The sequence below is a fragment of the Cloeon dipterum genome, chromosome 4, assembly GCF_949628265.1.
Source record: "Cloeon dipterum chromosome 4, ieCloDipt1.1, whole genome shotgun sequence".
Taxonomy (NCBI): domain Eukaryota; kingdom Metazoa; phylum Arthropoda; class Insecta; order Ephemeroptera; family Baetidae; genus Cloeon; species Cloeon dipterum.
In genome coordinates this window covers 804,879-826,123 of record NC_088789.1, presented here as the reverse complement: position 1 = coordinate 826,123, position 21,245 = coordinate 804,879, and the positions used below count along the sequence as shown (strand labels likewise).

The following is a 21,245-nucleotide window of genomic DNA, read 5'->3' as shown; positions in this document are numbered from 1 at the left end:
CTACACATTGATTGGCCCTTTCTGGCGATTATCCAACGAAAAATATCACAGCTGTCATACAAATAAATTCCAGATTTTACTGCAGTGCCTGGTATGATAGAGTTTGCATGCCAAAATAATCGTTCAGTGCGCAGCGGAAAAAGGTCACAAAAAGGGGGCGTGCGTTATTTTATTATCTGTCTGCGGTGTTATCACTATCAGCCGTCTCTGCGGTATTAAAAGGATTGAAATTATTTGGGAGGAAACGATCAGCAGCTTTTGCCGCCACACCCTTTTGACACCGAGATTAAAGTGCATATATATACATACTACCAACTGGCCATCCATTTATCTTGGCGCAGCGCAGTCACGGCTCAAGTGGCTCAAATGGCCTAACAATGCTATTGTCTCGGCAGCCAACAATGCGTATAGCACACGAGACAACTTTGTTGGGAATTTTGCTCTTTGTGTTCGCTGCCGCCGCCGCCAAACTGACATTTCACACGGCTTTTTCCTTGACTGCGTGGCACAAGGATCGATACAGGGCAACAATTGGAGATTTATTTAATTTTTGGGGCCATAAACAATGTTTTAATCAAAAAATTCAAATTTTTCAAATTTTCTCCAGAATTTCCAGCGCTTGAGCACATTTTCTTGGCAAATTTCGAATCCTCTCGTCGAGATCTGTCCAACAGCGTATGAAACCTTTTAGGAAAACTATTCGATGTGAAATAAAATGAGATTTCAAGTAAAGAGACAGTGAGTGATCCTAGTAAGGAGACAGTGCTATCTTTGCTGCCACTTTTCTCAAAAATTAAAACTGCTAATTAGGTCAATGATGTCTTTAACTAAATCCTAAAGGATGACTTCATGCATTGGCAACAAGCTTTTTCCAGGAATTTGCACCATCAATCCTTTAATTTGTTGCCAATGGTGTCAGCCTGTCAGCAGTATTGATCCAAAGAAAGTGTCTATCTGTTTATCCCGTTTATCCGCATCATCTGCGTGGTGCAAAAGTGCCGAATCGGGTCAAGCGATGGAGATGCAGCTTTTGTGTTGCAGATAGGCCATGTGTTTGGCCAGATTGTCTGCGTCGGCTCATCCGTCACAACAATACGCGCGCAAACGTTTTGATTTGATGCACTCACTCAGTCCCAAGTCTCGTATTTTTAGAACGCATCCTTCCTCTTTCTCTCTGTGCCAGCAGCAGCAGCAGCAGCAGCAGAAAGAAAGAGAATTATAAATGCTCTCGCCAAGCCAGATATTGATCTCGTCGAATCTCACTGCGGCCAAACAGCAAGCCCAACCGGATTTATAGGTTGGAAACGCGACTCGTGGCCTAAACAAATAAGCATTGTGTGTGCGCCGCTCTCAGGCTCAGGGTGGAGTCGTCGAGTCGCCCGCCCTGGCCACCTACAACATCAAATTCGAATGAAACGCTGCCTAGCCGATTATTATTTATGTGTCTGACGTGACTAGGCGACATTTATCAAACTCGAAAAAAAAAATAAAAAACTCCACACAACTGTAATTTTGTTCCTTTAAAGAAACACTGATTCCTGAGGGTCGATTAAGAAAAACTCAGAGTGGAGCCATTTGTAAATCTCTCGCACGTCTATTTTTTATGATTCCTAGAAAAGTAGACAAAAAATTACGAAATCCTTTGTCTAGGCAGCAATAAAGATAATACGCAGTCGTTCATTTCACGGGCAATAAAGATTAAGTCGAAATCGCGAAATGGTCCAGATAGAGGGGCGCATGAATCTCGCTGATGTCTCTACTTTACTGCTGCAGCCGAATATCATTCCTGCCTTTCCTCCTTCTGCCTGCGGGCATGAAATAAAGCGCACCCTTCCCTGGCCCAACCAACAAAGAGCCACTTTTTGCCAAGAGTATAGAGAGTATAGAGAGAGTTTGCAAACTTCTTGCTGGCTCAAGTTCCGGCTCGAACGCACTTTTATTTCGGACACGAGAGAAGAGAGAAGAAGAGTTATTTATCGTGTCGAGGCTGCAGCGAGGGGTGCAGTAGCAGCAGCAAGAAAAGCGACGGAAATCGTGTTTTTGTTGTTGCTCCATGCAAATTCGTCAGCCAGCGGGCCTTCCCGCAGCGCCGGGCAAGATGCTCCTCCCGCTGCGGGACGTGATCAACAGTCGACATTTCGGCAGAAAAATTATTCAAAATTGCAATCCAATCAGATAGAACTAACTATCGCGCGACGCGCAGACATGGCGTCTGGTAGCGTACGGCGGGAAAATTAAAAACGTAAAATAAAATTGGCTTGGAAAATTTATCATGAAAATACCGTAAGCGCAATGAATATTTTTGTTGTTATTTCTTTACTAACAGCTGATTAGTAATTACTGGCGAATTGACCGTTAGATGGCACATTAGGCTAATGGAAATGTAACAAAATACGCGGGAATGAAATTATTAGGTCGGCACGCCTCTTTTTGATGCTTCTGATTGGCCTCCATTATTTCGACGCCATATTGACTTCTGACCGGCGGGAACCAACACAGATCACTACCCGGACCCTGGTGATATTGATGAAAATAATTCCAATGATTAATTTACTTGGAATAACATTCTTCTAAAAAATAACAAAATTAATTTAATTAAATGAAACAAATTTAATACGAACGAAAATTTTGTATATTAATATTTTTTGTTATTTTTTATTTTAAAATCAATATATTATTAAAAGAATTTTTATCGGTGCAATTTTATTGTTTTATGCAAGTCTGGTGTAGTTAACTATTCGTTTTAAATTAACATTGGTTAGCTTGAGCCTTGAAATACACTTCATAAAAAAATATGAAAATAGTATTTTAATTAAAATTCACTTTGGAAATAAATACAAATTATCTACAATATTTAATTTCATCATTTTTCACGTCCCTTTTTCTCAACGTTGTGCAATTAACTGCTCTTCTCGGGCTTTTCCCGTCGTCGTCTGCTGACATTTATGCACCTACCGCTATACATTCCGGGTGCTGGAAAGACGCGCGTGGTTCACCCCCGGCCGGCCGGCCTGCCGGCGTGTCCTGATTCCGTCGCCCTCTTGGCATTTTGCCGGCGCTGCAGACGAGCCAGAGAAAAATTCAAATGAATGCTGTCCGCAGTTAATGCGCGGAATAAGCCGTAACCCGGCCGCCAGGCTCGTAAACCCGAAACGAGACTCTCACCCTTTCCCAAAAGCAATTGCCATTCCCTCGGGAAACACACAAACACTCCATTCTACTCGGGCAAAATGCCGGCTTCAGGTTTGAGAGCCAAAAATTCAAGAATTCGTATAATCTGAAGTTGGAATTTGCAGAGAATCTGGTGTAAACAAAAAAGTCAAAAAGGTATATTAATTAATCTAATTTAATTTAATTAGATTGAGTTGGAGAAGTTCCAAAACGTCCTCTTTTGACAAATTAAATTTTAAATGAAACATGATTATTCCGCTACAAGCAGGAAATATTTAAAATATATAAAAATAATAAATATTTTCAGACTTTTGTCCCAAAAAGATAATTAAAAAAAACTCAAATATGTGGTTGAGATGAAATCCGCCTATTTTTGAGGCTAAATTCATTCCGACAATTTAATTTATGCAAAAAAAAGAGACGGAAAGTGTGGGAACACGGGTACAAACAGGACAGAGACGTTTTTCTCGGCGTCAAAGGCAGCTTTTATCGCCGCTTAAAACCTTGTTTGGATCAAATTCCCGTTCGGAGCGCCAATAAAATTAACGATTCGTCGTCCGTTTAGTGAGAGCCGGCCGTAATTTATGCGTCGTGAAGGATAATTCAATTTTTCCCACTTGCGATGTGGCAACTGAGCAGTTGAAAAATGTAATACGCGTTTTTATTTTTACTTCGCCTCTGGCCACAATCAAAAAAGCCATGAAAGCCGGCTTGAGCTCGTTGTTCGGTGAAATATCATCGGTCGTGAAAGAAAGAAAGTTCGTTAAGCATTTTGCTGCCTTATTTGGGCAACGCTCGAGCGCATGGCCTCTATTTGCATGCGCGCCGGGCCCCAATGCCCAGGTGCAAATGAAACAGGGTTCTTTACCTTAGGCCTAAATAAATGTTTGTCAATGGAAGGGCTCGGAACAAAAAAATAAAAGAAGTTTGGAAAATAAATATTCTTGTCTCAGCGCAAGTATATTTTTAATTGTAAGACCCAACGAAACCTCACTTTTGTTAATTCCAATAGATTCCTGAGAATCGAAATAGGTGGGATAAATTATTTTCACAATTGAACATTGTTTTGTGACGTGCGAGCAGAGACGTAAAGGAAAACGCACTTTGCATTTTGGCGCGCGCAACGCTTGAACATTTTTGTCGCTACTGCGCAAGCGTCACCCCCTCTCAGCTGTGACGTCAGAGAGGTGGGGCTTGCGCAGTATAGCGACCAAAAGCGCGCCAAAGCCACGTGCGTTTTGCTTTGCGCCTATTCAGAAATTAAATACAAACAAAATTCTTAGCCGTTTTAATTTTAAAATTTCCCTCCCTTTTTAAAATTCAAAATAACCAGTCCAAATAAAGAATTTTTTAATGAAATTAATATTTAATGCTCTTCCTTGACGAAATAAAGAAGGCATGACTAAAATGAGCGAACCAGACGCAATTTGTGGCGCGCAGCCTTCAATTAATGCGTCGGCTAGGTTTGTTTTTGTCGTCATTAGTCGGTGGCGGAGCATCATTAGTGCAATATAATCCGAGCACGCACACACGAAAGCCACCCAGGTCGAAATTCTGCGCACTCTGCGCTCGATTGGCTTATGTACTGCCTTGCGCGTCTGGTTGTCATGCAAAGCACGTGTAATAATGACCGTGCGATGCGTATCAGACAGAGGTGTTAATGGCCAGGACCAGCCACTGGGAGGCTCGCCACTTATTAGCGATGACTCCACACAAATGCCTTCTCGAATTTGTATATTTTATTTCTTTTTAAGCAGCGGTGCTTTGTTAAAAATAGTGAGCGCAGTCGTCGACGCCTTGTTGCTCTAACAACGCTTACAATATATGAGTAACACGATTCTCGTTTTAACATTTCTTTAAATCGGTCTCTCTTGTCCAGATAAGAGAACAAGAAAACAGCTTTCAGAACATTCTCAGAAATTTCAACAAAATATAATTGTAAAAACATATTTTAAGAGCTGACAATTCCATAGGAATTTATTCTTATCACTGTCCCAATTCAAACTGACGAATGAAAAATCTTGTTTTGAATGAATGGACGTGTGTGTTTCTCAGTCAGAGGGGAGGACTAATAATCTGAAATGCATGGGTCGTCGGCGTGCTATATTAAATTATTTTAGGATCCCCCGAGTGGAAAAATCCGCGTCCATTAGGGTTTCGATTTCAAGAGCAGCACTCCAACTGGATCTATGGAAAGAATTACCGCGGCATAACTATGCGGCTATAAATAAAAAAGTTGAAGCGCAGGCATCTGCTCTGCACCAAAATTCTTCAAGACTTCAAGAGTCAAGTGCTAGAAAATAAATGAGAATTTTACTTTTTTCCTACGTTTAAAATATTTTCAATTTAAATTATGTATTCCTGAATTTTTACTTTCTTCAAATTACAGAATTTTCCTTCAAATTAAATCCCTGAAAAATGTATTTAAATTTTTAAATGAAAATGCACTGCTTCTTGATAATGAACAATTAATTTTAAAATTGTTTCCTTTTAAACTTTGCGCTAGTTATTAAAATAATCTAAAACCGTGAAATAATATTAATCATCCGAAAATACGCATTGAATTCTGATTTCATCACAAAGCCAATAGAGCGAACCTTCTCCCAGAGGCAGAGTGTACATGTTTTTTGCTTCCAAATTCAATATTTGCTTTAAAAACAAGTGAGAGGACGAATTATTTGACGGGTGGTTGCCGCCGACGCCGCGGCTGCACTCGACCAACCATCAAATTCAAACGGGCGTACGCGCGTGTAAATATTTATCATTCTATTATACATTTTGTCGGTCGGACGGAGCAAAATAATGAAGCAGCCAGCGTGCAAGGCTAGACTCGGTGGCTCTCCAGCAGCCAGACAGACACAATTACTGCGCCGCCGAGTCTGCACTTTTGGCACCATTGACCTCGCGTCTACTGCGGAAAAGACCAATTAAATGATGGCTTTTATTCAGCACATTTGACATTATTTTAAACGGTGCTTTTCGGAGTTTTTTTTTTTTCAATAATTAATAGTGCGATTTTCCTGGTTGCGCCCCGTTTCTTTATCTTTTAGATTAAATTAAGAGCCTTTTTGACGGAGTTTCTGAGCACACCAATCGACTCTTGAGGGTCGAATTATACTAACAGTGGATATTTTTTGCGACGAAACAGTCGAGTGCAACGTGCTAACTTTTTTCCCGCCAAAACAATTTAAATGTGAAAAGTGCGTTATGCGTCAGAGCTGGATGGATCTACAAAGAAGTCATTCGTACAGGAGGTCTCTCTGCAAGTGCTCAAACCAGCTCTGACGCATCCGCTGTTCTCGCGTTCAAATTGTTTTGGCGGGAAAAAAGTTCTACAATAATTGTGATACGCACGTCGCGCTGCGCTTTTTGGTCGGAAAAAATATCCTTTTTACCTAATTCGATCCTCAAGAATCGATTGGTGTGGTCAGAAGCTTCGTCAAAAATGGCCTTTCATGAGTTTTTGTTAAAAAAAATTTAGAGGTAAATATAACGTTTTTTAGTGACCATTTGAAGCAGGGGGTTGAAGGAGGGTGGTGGTGAGCACCTAAAAACCTTTCAGTTTGTTAGGGGAAGCCAAAATGAGTCGAACGATGTGCACTTTTTCCATTTCTGAAGCTTAGAACCCGAGATTTGTCAGGCACAATGTTTGAAAAAAAATTGAAAATTTAATTTTTTTAAATCAAAAGCGAGCATCACCGAGAAATTGTGAAAATTAGTTCACTCGTACCGTGCAATTTTTTGAAAAGCTTTTTAGATTTTTTTGAAAATGATGCCTTCTAAATCTAAAAAAACATCCGAAATATACAGAAAATGACCCTCAATAACCTTTGACCTTGCTAAATAACCTTAACTTGTGTATTCTTTCGATTAGGCTTGACGAGATGAATACAATGAACTCTTTACTTTTGAAATTGGACAACAGGAGATGAAATAGCGCCGTGTCTCTTCTTAAAATTGGCAATTTTTAGACAGTACATATATTATTTCCATATGGTCCGGGAAACTGGATCTGGATTTCACAGTTTTCCTGCTTGATATTCATCCAGTACTGAAATTTATTCATGTATAACCGCGTCTTGTGCTCTGCGTCTGTGCCTTTTCGCAGATATTTTTCGTGATTTTGCTCTCACTGTATGCGGCAGAGGAATGCGCGCGCTGAGCATCTTGAAACTCATCTGCATGCGGTATCAATTCCACTTTTGCGCAACGGAAAACGCCGTCAAAAGCACACGGTGCCGCGTCTGTGTCTGTGCTGTGCTGTGGATCTCTCGTTTCGAATCTCGAAACACAACACACACACGTCTCTTCTCTCCTCGCGGGCAAAAAGCTACAGAGTCGTAATAAAATCGCGTGACGTCAGCCTGAACATTCGCGTCCTTTCTTGCTGGACGAGAAATTCGCCGATATGCCGACTGAATACAAGGAAATTTAATTGCATTCGTGCGGTGAGTCACTCTATACTCAAATGTGTCTTTTGCACGGATCACTGTCTGCTGGAGAAAAAAACGGCTCGCGGAATGTTCGCTTGACGCCGCAGTGTCGACTAAAAATATACATTCGCTCCAGAGAGAGTGAAAATGGAATAGTTCTCCGCTGAGTTCATTCTCAGACATTAACTTTATAGCCAACGTCCAAAGGATAACAAACAAATCAAAGTCATTCGACGCATCTTTGCCAGGATTCGCAAAAGACCGAGAATTTTAACACTCGTCACATCGTAATTTAAAAAAATTCAGACTTTTTTTGGCGCAAAATGTGACCTCTTCAGGGTTATAATCAGGGTATTATCTTCTTACAATAGATTAATAAAATTGGAAAGCACGATTTTAGCTTTTTCAGTATTCTTTTCAACCATTGAATGTTTATTTACAAAAATTTACTGTTAATTGCATTTTCTACAATTAGTTTTTTTATTTTAAAATATGGAAAATATACAAAATCAATTAAAAACCACTTACAGAAATTGTTCAAAGGCGTAGCAAACTTGTTTAAAAATAAATTGTACTTATTGAATACTTTGGCGTCTTAATACCCAAACAATTATAAAAATTGAATTCCGCGTACTCATTCTGCATCTTAATATTCGTTCCGAGAAAATCATTGAAATATGAAAACTAAACTCCTATTAGAAACCTTAATAAAACGAAAATTCCAGCAGGTGTGGGGGGGGGGTTGAGCAACCCCTAAACCATATGCAAATAAATGTTAAAAAATAATTAAATTAAAGACTTTTATTTAGTTTCAAAATTAAATTTCTTTGAATCGAAAGAAGAACCACACTTTGAAATATTCACAAAAATTGAGACTGCATTTTGGGGGCTTTTTAGAGTATGACAAAATAATTTTTTATGATGAGAAGCACTCAAAATAACCGCAGGAGTTAAGAAACATTGCGTTTTAAATACTTTCCTAAAATGTACCAAAAATCATCAGAAATTTTCAAAATGAAAAATAAAAAGTCTGAGATGATTTTTGAATAGATTAACTTAATTTAGGCTATTTAGAATTTTCAAAAGTGGCAAATTTGAGAAAAAGTTTGCTCAGTAGGAAAAAAATGGAAATTTAATCAGCTTTCTGAATATAGACAGTTTTTGGCGCTACTATCAACTGGTGAATTTTATTTAAGCCAAACACACCCCTTTCAAAAATCGGCAATTTTCGACAGAATAAAAAATACATTTCAAAACTCAAAAATAATATTTTTTTTTCTTCTCACTATTAAATTTTCATAAATTTTCTCACCCAGAAAGCAATTAATTTCCTTTGCTCAAAAAAGAGGGCGTAACCGGTAAAATACGAAAATTTGGATTTTGGGGCACTTTTGGTGTATGAAAAAAATTGATCGGTAAGGGTTAACTTTCATGCAATATCATTTTTTAAAAAATAAAAAATCACTATCATTCAACTTTGAATAATTTTAAAATTAAAAAAATTTTCTGTTTTTTCTCTTTTCATGATCAATTAGTATAGATTCGAGTGTGGGTGCGTGTGCCAAGGAGTGCAGAGGACCATCACGAAGGCAGTGCACATGTGTGTGTTCACGACTTAATTGCACTTTTTACTCGGAACACACACACGGCAATAAACGCGGCCGCGTCCATCTGCTGGCCGCCGCCCGAATTCTGCGTGCAATCCAATTTCATGAGTGAACAAACAGCCAAATTGCATCGTGCGACGCGCGTGCATCCGTGACCACTGCTTATTTTTCCGCCGAGAGTAAAAAAAAAATCTCGCGTGCAAAACAAGCAGAGCACACATAGGCGTGGTGCCCCCTCGACGTACGCAGGCCAGGGGGATGCTTATTGCCGCGCCAATCCCCCTGTGAGTCACGTCACACGGACACTTGCATCTCTTTATGATCGAGCAACTCTCAATTACTATTGTGTGCACTGCAAATTGCTGTCGGACGAGGGGAACACGGACGCGATGATTTTCGGATTCCGCGGAAAAGGACGCTTTTTGCTCAATAATCATTTACCTATTTTAATTTAAAATACAGAGATTTAATTTTCTTATTAAGCAGAATTTATTTAAAATTGAATTTTAGTATTAATTAATAAGTATATTTTATTTACAATTAGTAATAATTAATAAATTCATTCAGTTTGAATTTGCTCAAATAAGCCGTTTGTTGCCCTAATGTCATCAACAATTCTTATTATCATACAAACATGAAAAATGTCAATTTCCTTACAATTCATAGAAATTTCCCCAGGAGATGATTAGAATTTAAATTTTGTGGTGAAGGGGAGAAAAATTACAATGTGGCAACCTTGAATCACCTTGGAGGACTCTCAGGAGGGCACTTTTCTCACCGGAAGCGCCTCTTCTAATCACCTCTTGTAGCTTTTAGCTTATCACCCCAGCCAACTGCAGCTAAAAAATAGGCCTTTGTGCGTACAAACAAACCTGTCCGCCAGCGTAAAAGGGCCAATTTGTCAACCGAGTCAAGAGGGTTGTGAAGCACCGCTTGGAGAGGCCCTTTTTAAAGAGTCGGAAAATAATCATTTCAACAATAAACGGAAAAATGGGACAGCAATCAAAATTTGAATTTAGTTGATTTTCTATAAAAATTCAGGCACATTATTTCCGTAATTTTTTTCTAAATTGAGCAAAAATGTCGTTTTTCACGTCCCGCCTTTAAAGGCATCTTCTATCGCGATGAAAACATCATATCCGATGAAGCGAGGAGGGAAACTATAATAGTCTTGTGCGGGGGCGGGGGTGGTGTTTGAAAACGCAGGTCCGTTTCGCCCATTTGTCATTTTCGGCCGCGAAATCGATCCCCTCGTGCGCCTCCGCCTCCACTTATTTTGATGGATGCCTGCACTCGCAACAATAAAAGACAATGTCGAAACGGCACTCGCAATTACTCATCGACGCGCAGCTGAAAAGAAGAAAAAGCAGAAAATCCAGCACAACAATCCGCGGCCAAAGGGGTCAGAAATGCTTGGGGCAGTGATAAAATTATTTATAAATTTCTTTTCTTAATCTTTTTGATGAGAAAAAATAACTTCAATTAAATTTTTTTTCAATGGGAATCCAAGGTGTGTTGATTTTTGTCTCTTTCTGGTCCGACTAACAAGATGGCGGCTGCTAGGATCTTCACCTGGTCCTCCTCAGTAAATATATTGATTTTAATAAATAAAAGAAATTAGAAATGGGAAAATTTTACACGAAAAGGTGTTATTTTCATCAAATTATTGTACTAAACCAAGTGTGAACAGTTTTCTTTCATCTGAGCAAGTACACAAAGAGATAAAAATAAATGTTATATACACTGTTTCGTTTCACGTCCCTCGATCGTGTTAGTCAGTCAGCAGCACGGGTGCGGGAGTGGGCTGGAAAATATTATTGTTTGCATAAGCGGATCGGCTTGCGTGCTGATATGTGCGCGAATGAGAAAAAACATTCCCGTGTGACGCTGACACGGATGCGAAACGACCACGCATATTTCATTTCTTTCTCACTCATCGCAAAAGCATCATCACCCCATGCATAAATATAAAAGCACCAGGGTTGCCAGACAGTAAATTCCATCACAAACAAAAAATAATATAATTTTTTATTTTCTATTAAATTTTAGGATTTTTTTAACAGGGGCCGGGATGCGATCTGTGTTGGTTTCCCGCCGGTAAGAAGTCAATATGGCGTCGGAATAACGGAGGCCAATCAGGAGACAGTACAGCGGTCAATGAGAAGCGTCGAAAAAGAGGCGTGCCGACCTAATAATTTCATTCCCGCGTATTTTGTTACATTTCCATCAGCCGTCTAACGGTCCATTCGCCACCTGGATAATCAGCTGTTAGTAAAGAATTAACAACAAAAATATTCATTGTGCTTAAAGCGATTCCCGTGATAAATTATCATTTTACGCTTGTACCTTTCGACGCCATATCTGCGCGTCGCGTGAATGCGGCCCCCGGTGGAATTTTTCGAAATAAAACCGTAAATTCAAAGGAACTGGCACCCCCGTTATCATTTTCTGCTCGTCCGAATGCACTTTGTGACTCACGATAATGCTGATCGTTTATTGCGAGAGCGCGCGGGGAAATGGAAATGAATAAAAATGCATCGAATCAATGAAGTGTGGCGACAACCCCCTGGATGGACGGATTTAGGGTGGCGAGAGAAACACCCCCGCGAAGACGAACGAAAATGACGCAATTCGTACAATTCCTCTGCGCTTAATTCGAGAGAGACGAGGCACGCGTGCATGTGTCTTTTATTGGCCGCATCCGCCTGGAAAACGTGACTGAAATCGCGATTTGTAACGGTTCGCACATTCAAATTGAGATAGGGTGACGGCCTGTCGGTAAAAATAATTGCAGGAAGCGACCAGATTGATTGCGGACACTTTATGGGAGGTCTCTTACTTTGTTTACAGAACAGAAAAATTAAAAGAAAAATCTTTAACCCAGCAATTTAAAAATCTCATTGTCAGCAAAAAAAAACGTCTATAAATACACTCTAAATCTCATACCTTGTGACAATTACCACGCCTTTCGCCTTATTGATTACTGTTTTAGTGAACCACGCCCCCATTTTCAAAATTTCCACCAGTCCTCTCATTGTATGGAAACGTTAAAATATAATTTTTTCCCGCGCTAAAATTCACTTTGGTTTTCAGAAATAAATGATGTTCCCACCGTTCAAGACACATGCCACGCCTCTTTTTTAAATTTTTAGGGAACTACAACCATATTTAAAAATTCCTGCAAGTTTTCAGTTATAAAACGTTAAATTGTGCAAAGAGCCCACGCTCTGCGACACGCACCAACGCCCTTTTTTAATTTTCAGGGAACCACGCCCCCCATTTCAAATTTCCTTCAAGTTAATCAGTAAAAATGTTAAGAATTACGATTTTCCAGCGAATACATTTCAAAAATTGCTGACAAATGTTTCTATTTTTCAGCGCTGTTTTCAGACACACCCCCATTTCAAAACTCCCGCGAGTTGTTAGTGCATAAAAATCAGATTTTATGATACGTGCCACGCCTTCTTTCCTTTATTTATGAAAGAATCACGACCCAGGCCATTGCGGAATTTCTCAGTTAAATCGTCACATTTCGCAATTTTCCCGCGCTTTATGACACGTGCCATGCCTTTTTTTATTAAGTACTCCATTTTTTTCAAAAATTCCTGCGAGTTCTTAGTAAAGAAATCATGTGACGACTGCATTCGATTGGAGCAATCACTATTTATTGCGATTTCCTAGCGTGCTGACAGGCAGTGTGCTGGACAAACAAACAAATAAATAAATATAAATGTGTGAGTCAGACGCGCATGCAACAAGTCGCGCGGTGCGGTTGCGGTGGCACCTTGGCTCGCTCGCTTTCCGACTCGACACAATCCACTTTAATGAGACGACGATTGTAAATTCAAATTCGAACAAGTCGCGTTCGCTGGCTGGCTCACTGGCTGGCAGCACACAATGACGGATCGTGACTTTGAATCCCGCTGGCAACAATGGGGTGACCAATTTACTCCTCGCGCCTTTCGAAATTTATGAGATGCGGGCCGACGCCGCGGCGCGCGATGCAACCTCCTGATATATAAATTATAAATATATATTTTATACGTGGAAAACAACCGCCAGCACTCGTCGTGTGTCACCAACGGATTAGCCCTTTTCTTTATTCGCCTTATTAAAATTTAAGGATGCGTGTATAAATGGTAAAGACTGTTGAAAAGGAATTTTATTTTCCTTTCTAACTGTAGGAACACCAAACTAAATTAAATATTTTGGAATGGAAATTTATGGAAATTTAGCTTTGAAAACTGAAAATCCATCTGAGGATGATACAGACAAAATTTTATAGGTTTTATGTGTTGAAAATATTTCCAAAATATCTCAAAATTTATTTTTTTAGCTACATACTAGGTGGAATTTCTCGAAAACGAAATTGTTAGAAACTTTTGTAAACTGTGGTAATTGTTTTAAACATTACTAAACACAAAAAAATCAAATAGCAAATGTAAAAATGTTTCTGCAAGACCTGTAAAAAAAATATTTTTAAAATTTGTTCAGCATTGTCGTTTTAAAAATACCTGTTTAATTAATTTATTGAATTTAAATTGTAGTTTTTAACCAATTTCTGTATTTTTAATTTAAAAATATTTTTACAAACGCTTCGAATTGAAGTTATAATTTAAGTTAAAATTCGATTTCTTTCAATTTTGTGTAAATGTCATGATTTTGAATTGGTTCTCAACTGACATCGAGAGTAAATAACTTCGATTTTTTTCAATTTGAAGAGCTGCGTGCAGTAATAAAATTATCATGGAGCCCTCTGAGGTGACAAACGCAGGGAGGGGTGAACCATCCCTTGTCGATAGTGTCGGCCTCCGCATGCACCTGGGCTGCTCGCTCGCATCAAAAGGGCACGCGTGTCGCACCTGGAGGAACGAACATAATGGGACGCAAACGATGTCCCGCTTCCGCTTCATTAACCGCACTTTTCCACCAACGAGAAACACAAAACACGTCGATTTGTTCCCACCCAGGTTCTAAAAACTACTCAGTGGTCAGTTAGGAGAGAAAAAAATATAATTTAGGTTTTCCTATGCTGTGAACAAAAAATTAGATTGTAAGGAATTTTAATTTAATTTAAGTTGCACGGTTCGGCGTAGCGTTAAATGATTTAATTTCTATTAATTTTGAATTTACCCATACTTGTGGATTAATCTTATTTTTCATTTAAAGATCTGAAAGATTACATACAAAACTATACATATTACGTGAAAGACGATACTACAGTTGAGAATAAATAAATATTTGAAATTTAAAAATAAATAGAAAATGCGGTGATTTTTTCACTTTTAATTAAAAAAAGAAATTGGAAACGCTAGAAAAATCCCAGGAAAAAGCTTGTTGCCAATGCATGAACGTATCGCTTAGAATTCAGTAGAAGCCAAAATTAAACCTAATTAGCACTGCAAATATTTTAGAAAAGTGGCTGCAAAGTTAGCACTGTCTCCTTACTTGAAATCTCATGTTGGACAAATATCGACGAGACGAATCGAAATCTGCTGAAAAAATGTGACCAAGCGCTGCAAATTTTGGAGTATATTTGAAAAAACAGAATTTTAACCTTTTTTGATAAATGCAAACTTGTTTATCGATCCAAAATTCTTTTGTTGACAGGATGCTGGTGGGCGCTCCGCTGGACCAGAACCTGCAGCCAAACACGAGCAAGTCGGGCGCCCTGTGGAAGTGTCCGATGACCACCCTGACGGACGACTGCGAGCAGGTGATCACCGACGGTCTGCGCAGTAAGTCGGCTTATCCTTTTTTCGGCTGTTCCGAAATAAATTATCCTGTCATTCGGTTAGCGCGGAAACGCCCGTCGTTGCCAGCAACTTTCTATTTTCCTGTGTTTCCACAAATTCAAACACACACCAAAATAGAGAAACAACAACCGACAACTATGGTGGTGGTCCTTTATGATCATTGTCTGCCTGCCATTTCATTATTTTTCTTCACAAAATCCACGGCGGATTGTTCACCGCAGTTTAACCCGCATTTGACACACAAAAGAGCCGTTTTTGTACATAACACACACTCAACACACGGAAACGTTTAGACTGTTATGTTAACAAAACAATTGACACACAGATTTTTGTAAATGAACCTTTTCCTGAATCGTTGCAGATATTAAAGGAGTTTACCATTTAAAGAAACGTAAGTGCACCACAGAGAAATAATACCGGCTGCTCCCCTTGTTTTTTGCTCGCATGCCCACTCACTCACTCACTCACTCGACTACACATTCGACGAGAAATAAATTAATTTCGCGAACACAATCAGCGCACTAACTGCATGACTGCTGCTGAAAGAGAAAAGCACTCGAACAAGAGAATAAAAAGCAAAAGTTTAGTGCTTCTCTCTTCCGCCCTTTTCGCCTCTCCAAAAACTCTCTTTTCATGAAAATACGACTGAGCACACACTTCAACCTGTCTGATATGCAGCTAGAATTCTCTTCAAAATGATTTTTTGTATTACCATAAAAAACAGAGCAATTTGCAGAGAATTCCAGCCTTTCAAATGCACATTTCGCAAAGAACGCAACGCACTTTACACACATTTGGCAAAAGCATCTTCCGCTTTCCTGCATTCGAATTAGAACAGATTAGAAAAAGAGACACTTTTTACATTTGAGAAACACACACGAGCCATCGTTTTAGACTAATTTTGTGGCGTGATTTTCATTGGACTAATTCTCATGTTGTGTTTCGTTTTGTAACTAAAATCGACAGAAATTACACTTTAGCAAAGAATTCCATAAATATTTGCATGCAGACCTGGGAGTGTAAATGCATTAATCAATTTACTGTGTAGTTATCATACACTGTATTTAATTTTTATCAATTGGCTTCCGAAATTCCCAGGTCTTGCGATTGAATATTCATCTCATTTAGTGTCTGTGTAGGCGCGCAGTTTTACTTATTTATTCTTAGAATGACCCGCGAGGATGCAGGTATGGATATGGCCGGAGAGAAAGGGTCAGAGGTGACTCTCGCTCTGCTTGGCGTGGGTTTTGGATTTTTTGTTTGTGTTATTTTCTCGAGTCGTGCTGGACGACTGCTGGCTGCACTGCTCGTTCTCTCTCTGCATCGTGGTTTTTACTTTCAGTGTTGCGTTACATTCGCATGACACGCCCGAGCCAGCCAGCCAATCTTCAATGAATCCAACCGGCAGCAGCAGCAGAAGCTCGCAAGACCGGTCGCTCATTCACAGGACTCGTTTCCAGTGCCTTTTTCGTCCGTCCGATGCGCTCGATCGCTCACTATTCCACTCGAGCACCACCACGTCTTTCGCGTCATTACTGCGGAAAATCACTTTGTGTTTGCGGATGAGGCACTCCTCCAACTTTTGTTTTCAGAGGGGAAAATATGTAGAAAAGTAACACATTTATAGCGACTGAAAAATTCCCCAATTTCTTTTGCTCAAATTTTAATAAATGGGGTCCGGGTTGCGATCTGTGTTGGTTTCCCGCTGGTCAGATTGGCGTCGAAATAAAGGAGGCCAATCAGGAAACAGTCTAGCGGCCAATCGGAAGCGTCGAAAAAGAGGCGTGCCGGCCCTATAATTTCATTCCCACGAATTTTGTTACATTTACATTTGCCTGGTGTGCCATCTAACGATCGATTCGCCAGTTACCGGGCTAATCAGCTATTAGCTAAGAAATAACAACTAAAATACTCATTGTGCTGAAGGAATTTGAGTGATAAATTTTCCAAGCCAATGTCATTTTACGTTTGTAACTTTCCCGCCGTACTCGACCAGACGCCATATCTAGCTGCGCGTCACGACCCCTGGGCGGTGAGCTGAAAAAAGATTTTGTGGTAAAAATTACGCTGAATAGCAAAATACACTGTATATTAAAAACCTCAAATTGCTAGAAAAAATAAATATAAAAAGTTAATTTTCCTGCTTTATCGAATTATTAAATTAGCCATTCAATCTCTTTCTAAACCAATTAGTAAATTTTACGGTCATAAAATTGTTGAAGCACAGACGCACCCACATTCGTGTGTATTACCTTTTTTCCTCGAACAATACGCCAAAGATAAAATTCTGCTTCGGCGGAATGAAATTAAATCCATTGAAGACGTGTGTGGGACGATGGCACTTTATCCGTACAATGGCAGTGTCCAATTAAGAGATTCTGCGAAGCCTGCTCCTTTCTCCGAGCCTTTCTGCTGTTGCTGCTGCTGCTGATTTATCTCGTTTGAAATGCAAAATGCTGCTGCCGCCGCTGCTGCTGCTGCGATGCAATGTTATCCTTGTTCTTTTTGCAGTTTTTTATTTTACCCGGTTTTCTTGCTTGCAACTAGTTGTTAAACGCCTTTCTAATGCTGTTTTTCCACCCGCAGACATAGATTCGCTCAACCTGATGCCTCCGGGCAATGACGAAATCAAGGACGGACAGTGGATGGGCGTCACTGTCCGCAGCCAAGGACGCGGAGGAAAGGTTTTGGTGAGTTCAATTTTTTTATTTTTTATTTAAAGACAGTCTTTGACGAAGTTTCGGATCACACCAATCGATTCTTGAGGGTCGAATTAGGTAAAGTGGATATTTTTTCGACCAAAAATCCAGCGCGACGTGTGAACTTTATTTTTCCGCCAAAACAATATGAATGCGAGAAGTGCGCATGCGTCAGCGCTGGTTTGAGCACTTGCAGAGAGACCGCAGCTGTACGAATGACTTCTTTGTCACATCCAGCCGGCCCTGACGCATGCGTGCTTCTCGCATTTAAATTGTTTTGGCGGGAAAAAAGTTCGCACGTCGCGCTGCACTCTTTGGTCGGAAAAATATCCACTTTGCCAAATTCGACCCTCAAGAATCGATTGGTGAGCTCAGAAACTTCGTCAAAGACGGTCTGTAATGTGTCAAAAAATTAATTCCTCAGAAAAATCGATTTTAATCAATTTAAAATCGATAAGGTTCCGTTATTTTACACTTGGGTCCCCTGCTAGCAATTTTTTACTCCCTTTGGTGTGAAATTCACGTTGCTTCCTCCTCTCTCTTTTTTTAATTTGCGTTTGGGACACACATGCGAAACTCGATCCAGTAGTGTTTACCAGTTGATAGCGAATAAGCAAAGAGCATGCACGCAGACACCCCTAGCCCCAGTTGCAGCCCTCTGCGCTCGTCATTAAAGTGTGTGTATCGGATTAGCCGTGCAGCAGAAGCCCCGGCAGAATTTGATACCCAAATAGGGGCTCAAATGTCATAGCGAAGCGGCGTTCCTAGGCTGCCGCTGCACTCTTGCGCTAAATGCCAAACTGCTACATAGCAGTGTACATGACCTCTCGCCAGCTGGCCAAAAAAATATTGATTACAATTTCATAGTAAGTGGATTTCATGTAAAACATAATTCAAGAATAAATTATAATTTTTAATCATATTACAAATTTAAATAATTAAATTGTATAACTATTTATTTATTTTATTTACGATATTTGACATTGTAACAAAAATGTTGTTTTATTTAAATCAATGCTGGGATTGCTGGGGTCCACTACAAAATTCACCAAACAATTGAACCTATATCTCTGCGTCCATTGCAGTTACCCTTATACTATATTTCAAAATTGTATATCAACAACCACTTAAAGTCACAATAATAAAAAATAAAATTTAAACTTCCCAAAAGCAATGAAAATGTGAATTTAAGCGATTTTCGCATGCTTACTTTCCGGCTTAATGAGATACAAATATGCTCCTCATTTAATTTTTGTCTTGAATGAATTCAAAATAAAAAAGAATCCAATTAAGAAAAGCGATAGTCCCGTTCTCCCCTGTTCCGTCAAGCACAAAAACTATGATTCTTTGGTCTAATGAGTTTGTGTTGTAAGCTAGAAGATTAACGTTTGAATTGCGTCTGAAATTTAACAATGCAGAGGGTTGTTTTGACAGCAACAATGGTATAACGCAATTTACGAGCACCTCTTTGCCCCTCAACCACAAACCATTGTTATTCATTCGACATTTTTTGCTGCTCATTTTTTACCTGCTATCGTCGCTGTAAAAACACCGAGAAGGGGCGATAATACCCTCTCATTTTTTACCCAACACAATCTCCCTGTTACTCAAATATTAATTAATCTCTAAGGTTTGACAGCTTGACAAAAAAAATCCGAAAATTAATTTAATTGCCTATTCTTTCATTGTTATATAAAACCCTATCCGTTGAAATTAAGAAATTTTTTCCAAAAAGTCGCGAAAGAATATTTTTAATTAATGTGCGATTTTTATTTTACTTGTTAAATTAATCAACAGGCAATTTAAGTTAATTTAAAATAAAATCATAGTCATGTGTAAGGAACATACATTTCTTGCTGTTTTTTATTCACAAGAAATTCAGTTAATATATCAATTCTCTCGTATAGATCATTTCAAGATAATCTATAAAGAATCTTGTTGTTTTTTATTATTGTTTCTGTCCCCATTAGACAATCGTAAAGGAATTAATTTTATTGCCGTCCGGATTAGCATAACAAGAGCATGTTACACAGTTTAATTTGGTGCGCCTTGGTAATTTACGAGCGTGCGTTTTACGAGCTTTTTTACTGCAGCGTCGCCCCGTAAAAAAGAGCGCAGTGCATTTTTTCCGCGCCACATGACAGAGCCCGAATTTCTGCTCGCTAGCGTTCGTGCGGTTCGTGGGCGCGGGCGGATTCGTTAAATTTTTCCACTCGGGTTCCCACGTGTCCTCGCGGTTGTTTGCACTCTTCTCGTTCTGATTGCTGATTGCTCGTTTTTTCGCAGGTGTGCGCCCACAGGTACATGAACAAGGGCGCTGACTTCCAGTGGGGCCGCGGCCTCTGCTACACCCTGACGCAATACCTCGACTTCGACAAGTACTACGACCCCTGCAAGGGCCGACCCGTCGCCAGGTAAAATTCTTTCCTTATTTCATTTTTGGAACATTTCCCCACAAAATCGTTAAACACACATACAGATTTTAGATTTTTCTGAGATGAATCTCGAATAAATTAACTTAATTTAGGGTATTTAGATTTTTCCCGAAAATTTTTTTAAAGGTTCTCTACCGGCCAGTTGAAATTTTCAGATGAATTTTGTGCGAAAATGGTAAATTTGAACAAAATTTGCTCAAAGGAGAAAAAACTGGAAATTTAATAAGCTTTCTGAATTTAGGCAGTTCTAGACGCTACTAAGAACTGGTGACCTTTAACAAGGCCAAACACACCCCTTTCGGAAATCTGCAATTTTTGAAAAAATTTAAAAATAAATTTCAAGTTTCAAAAGTATTTTTTTATCTTCTCACTATTAAATTTTCATAATTTTCCTCACCCCGGAAGCAGTTAATTTCATTTGCTCAAAAAACCAGTAAAATACGAAAAATTGGATTTGTGAGCAATTTTGATCAGAAGTATAAGAATGAAATAATTTAATTTTAAAAAAATCTAATATAATTTCGATGAAAACGGGATCACGTGCCGTGCGCGTGAAAGAAAAAGGAAAAGTGTAGCTCGACTGACAAGCACTCGTCAGTGGTGAAATGCACTCAATCACGCTTCTCTCTCTCGTCGGGGTGGAAAATAAGTTTGAAAGGGCGGGGGTGCGTGCGATGGCAGATGAGCGAAGCAGATTGATGCTCGACAAAGGCGACGGGGTGCCAGGTACAGCGGCCAGCCGGAGCTATAGATAATTCAAATCGCGTGCATGCCGACACTCAGCAGAACAGAGAAAAATTATCTCGCGTGCCAATGCTAGCTGCTCCGGATTAAAAGCTTTTCCGCTAATTAAACGATCGAATGAACAAAAGAACGACACGGTGAACGGCTGCTTCGAAAAATTTAGTTGAGAGATTGACTGACTTTTCTCTTTATTAATAGCAATTTTTTTAAATTCTTTTAACTGACTATGCGGCTCAGTGCGTCGTGATGTTACTGTTCGCCATTTCTTGCTTTTAAATTTTCTATTCAATGTATTTACTGTATTGACCATTGCATGCAAGAATAAACAAGAATATGACTAAAATTCTAGGACTTGACAAGAAATATATTGATTTCCCTCTCATGTCAAAAGGTTTTGGAT

General features: G+C 39.4%; 1 protein-coding gene across 2 annotated transcripts in view; it reads left to right on the top strand.

The window, feature by feature from the left end:
* The window catches only part of mew (multiple edematous wings), a 49,193-nt gene that overhangs the window by 16,443 nt on the left and 11,505 nt on the right, over positions 1-21,245 (top strand). The window contains exons 2-5 of one of the 2 annotated variants that reach the window (XM_065489426.1): positions 14,822-14,949; positions 15,329-15,358; positions 17,554-17,657; positions 19,953-20,080. In XM_065489426.1, the coding sequence (XP_065345498.1) occupies positions 14,822-14,949; positions 15,329-15,358; positions 17,554-17,657; positions 19,953-20,080 (390 nt within the window). The remainder of the gene's footprint in view (positions 1-14,821; positions 14,950-15,328; positions 15,359-17,553; positions 17,658-19,952; positions 20,081-21,245) is intronic. The other variant, XM_065489427.1, reaches the window with a different exon arrangement.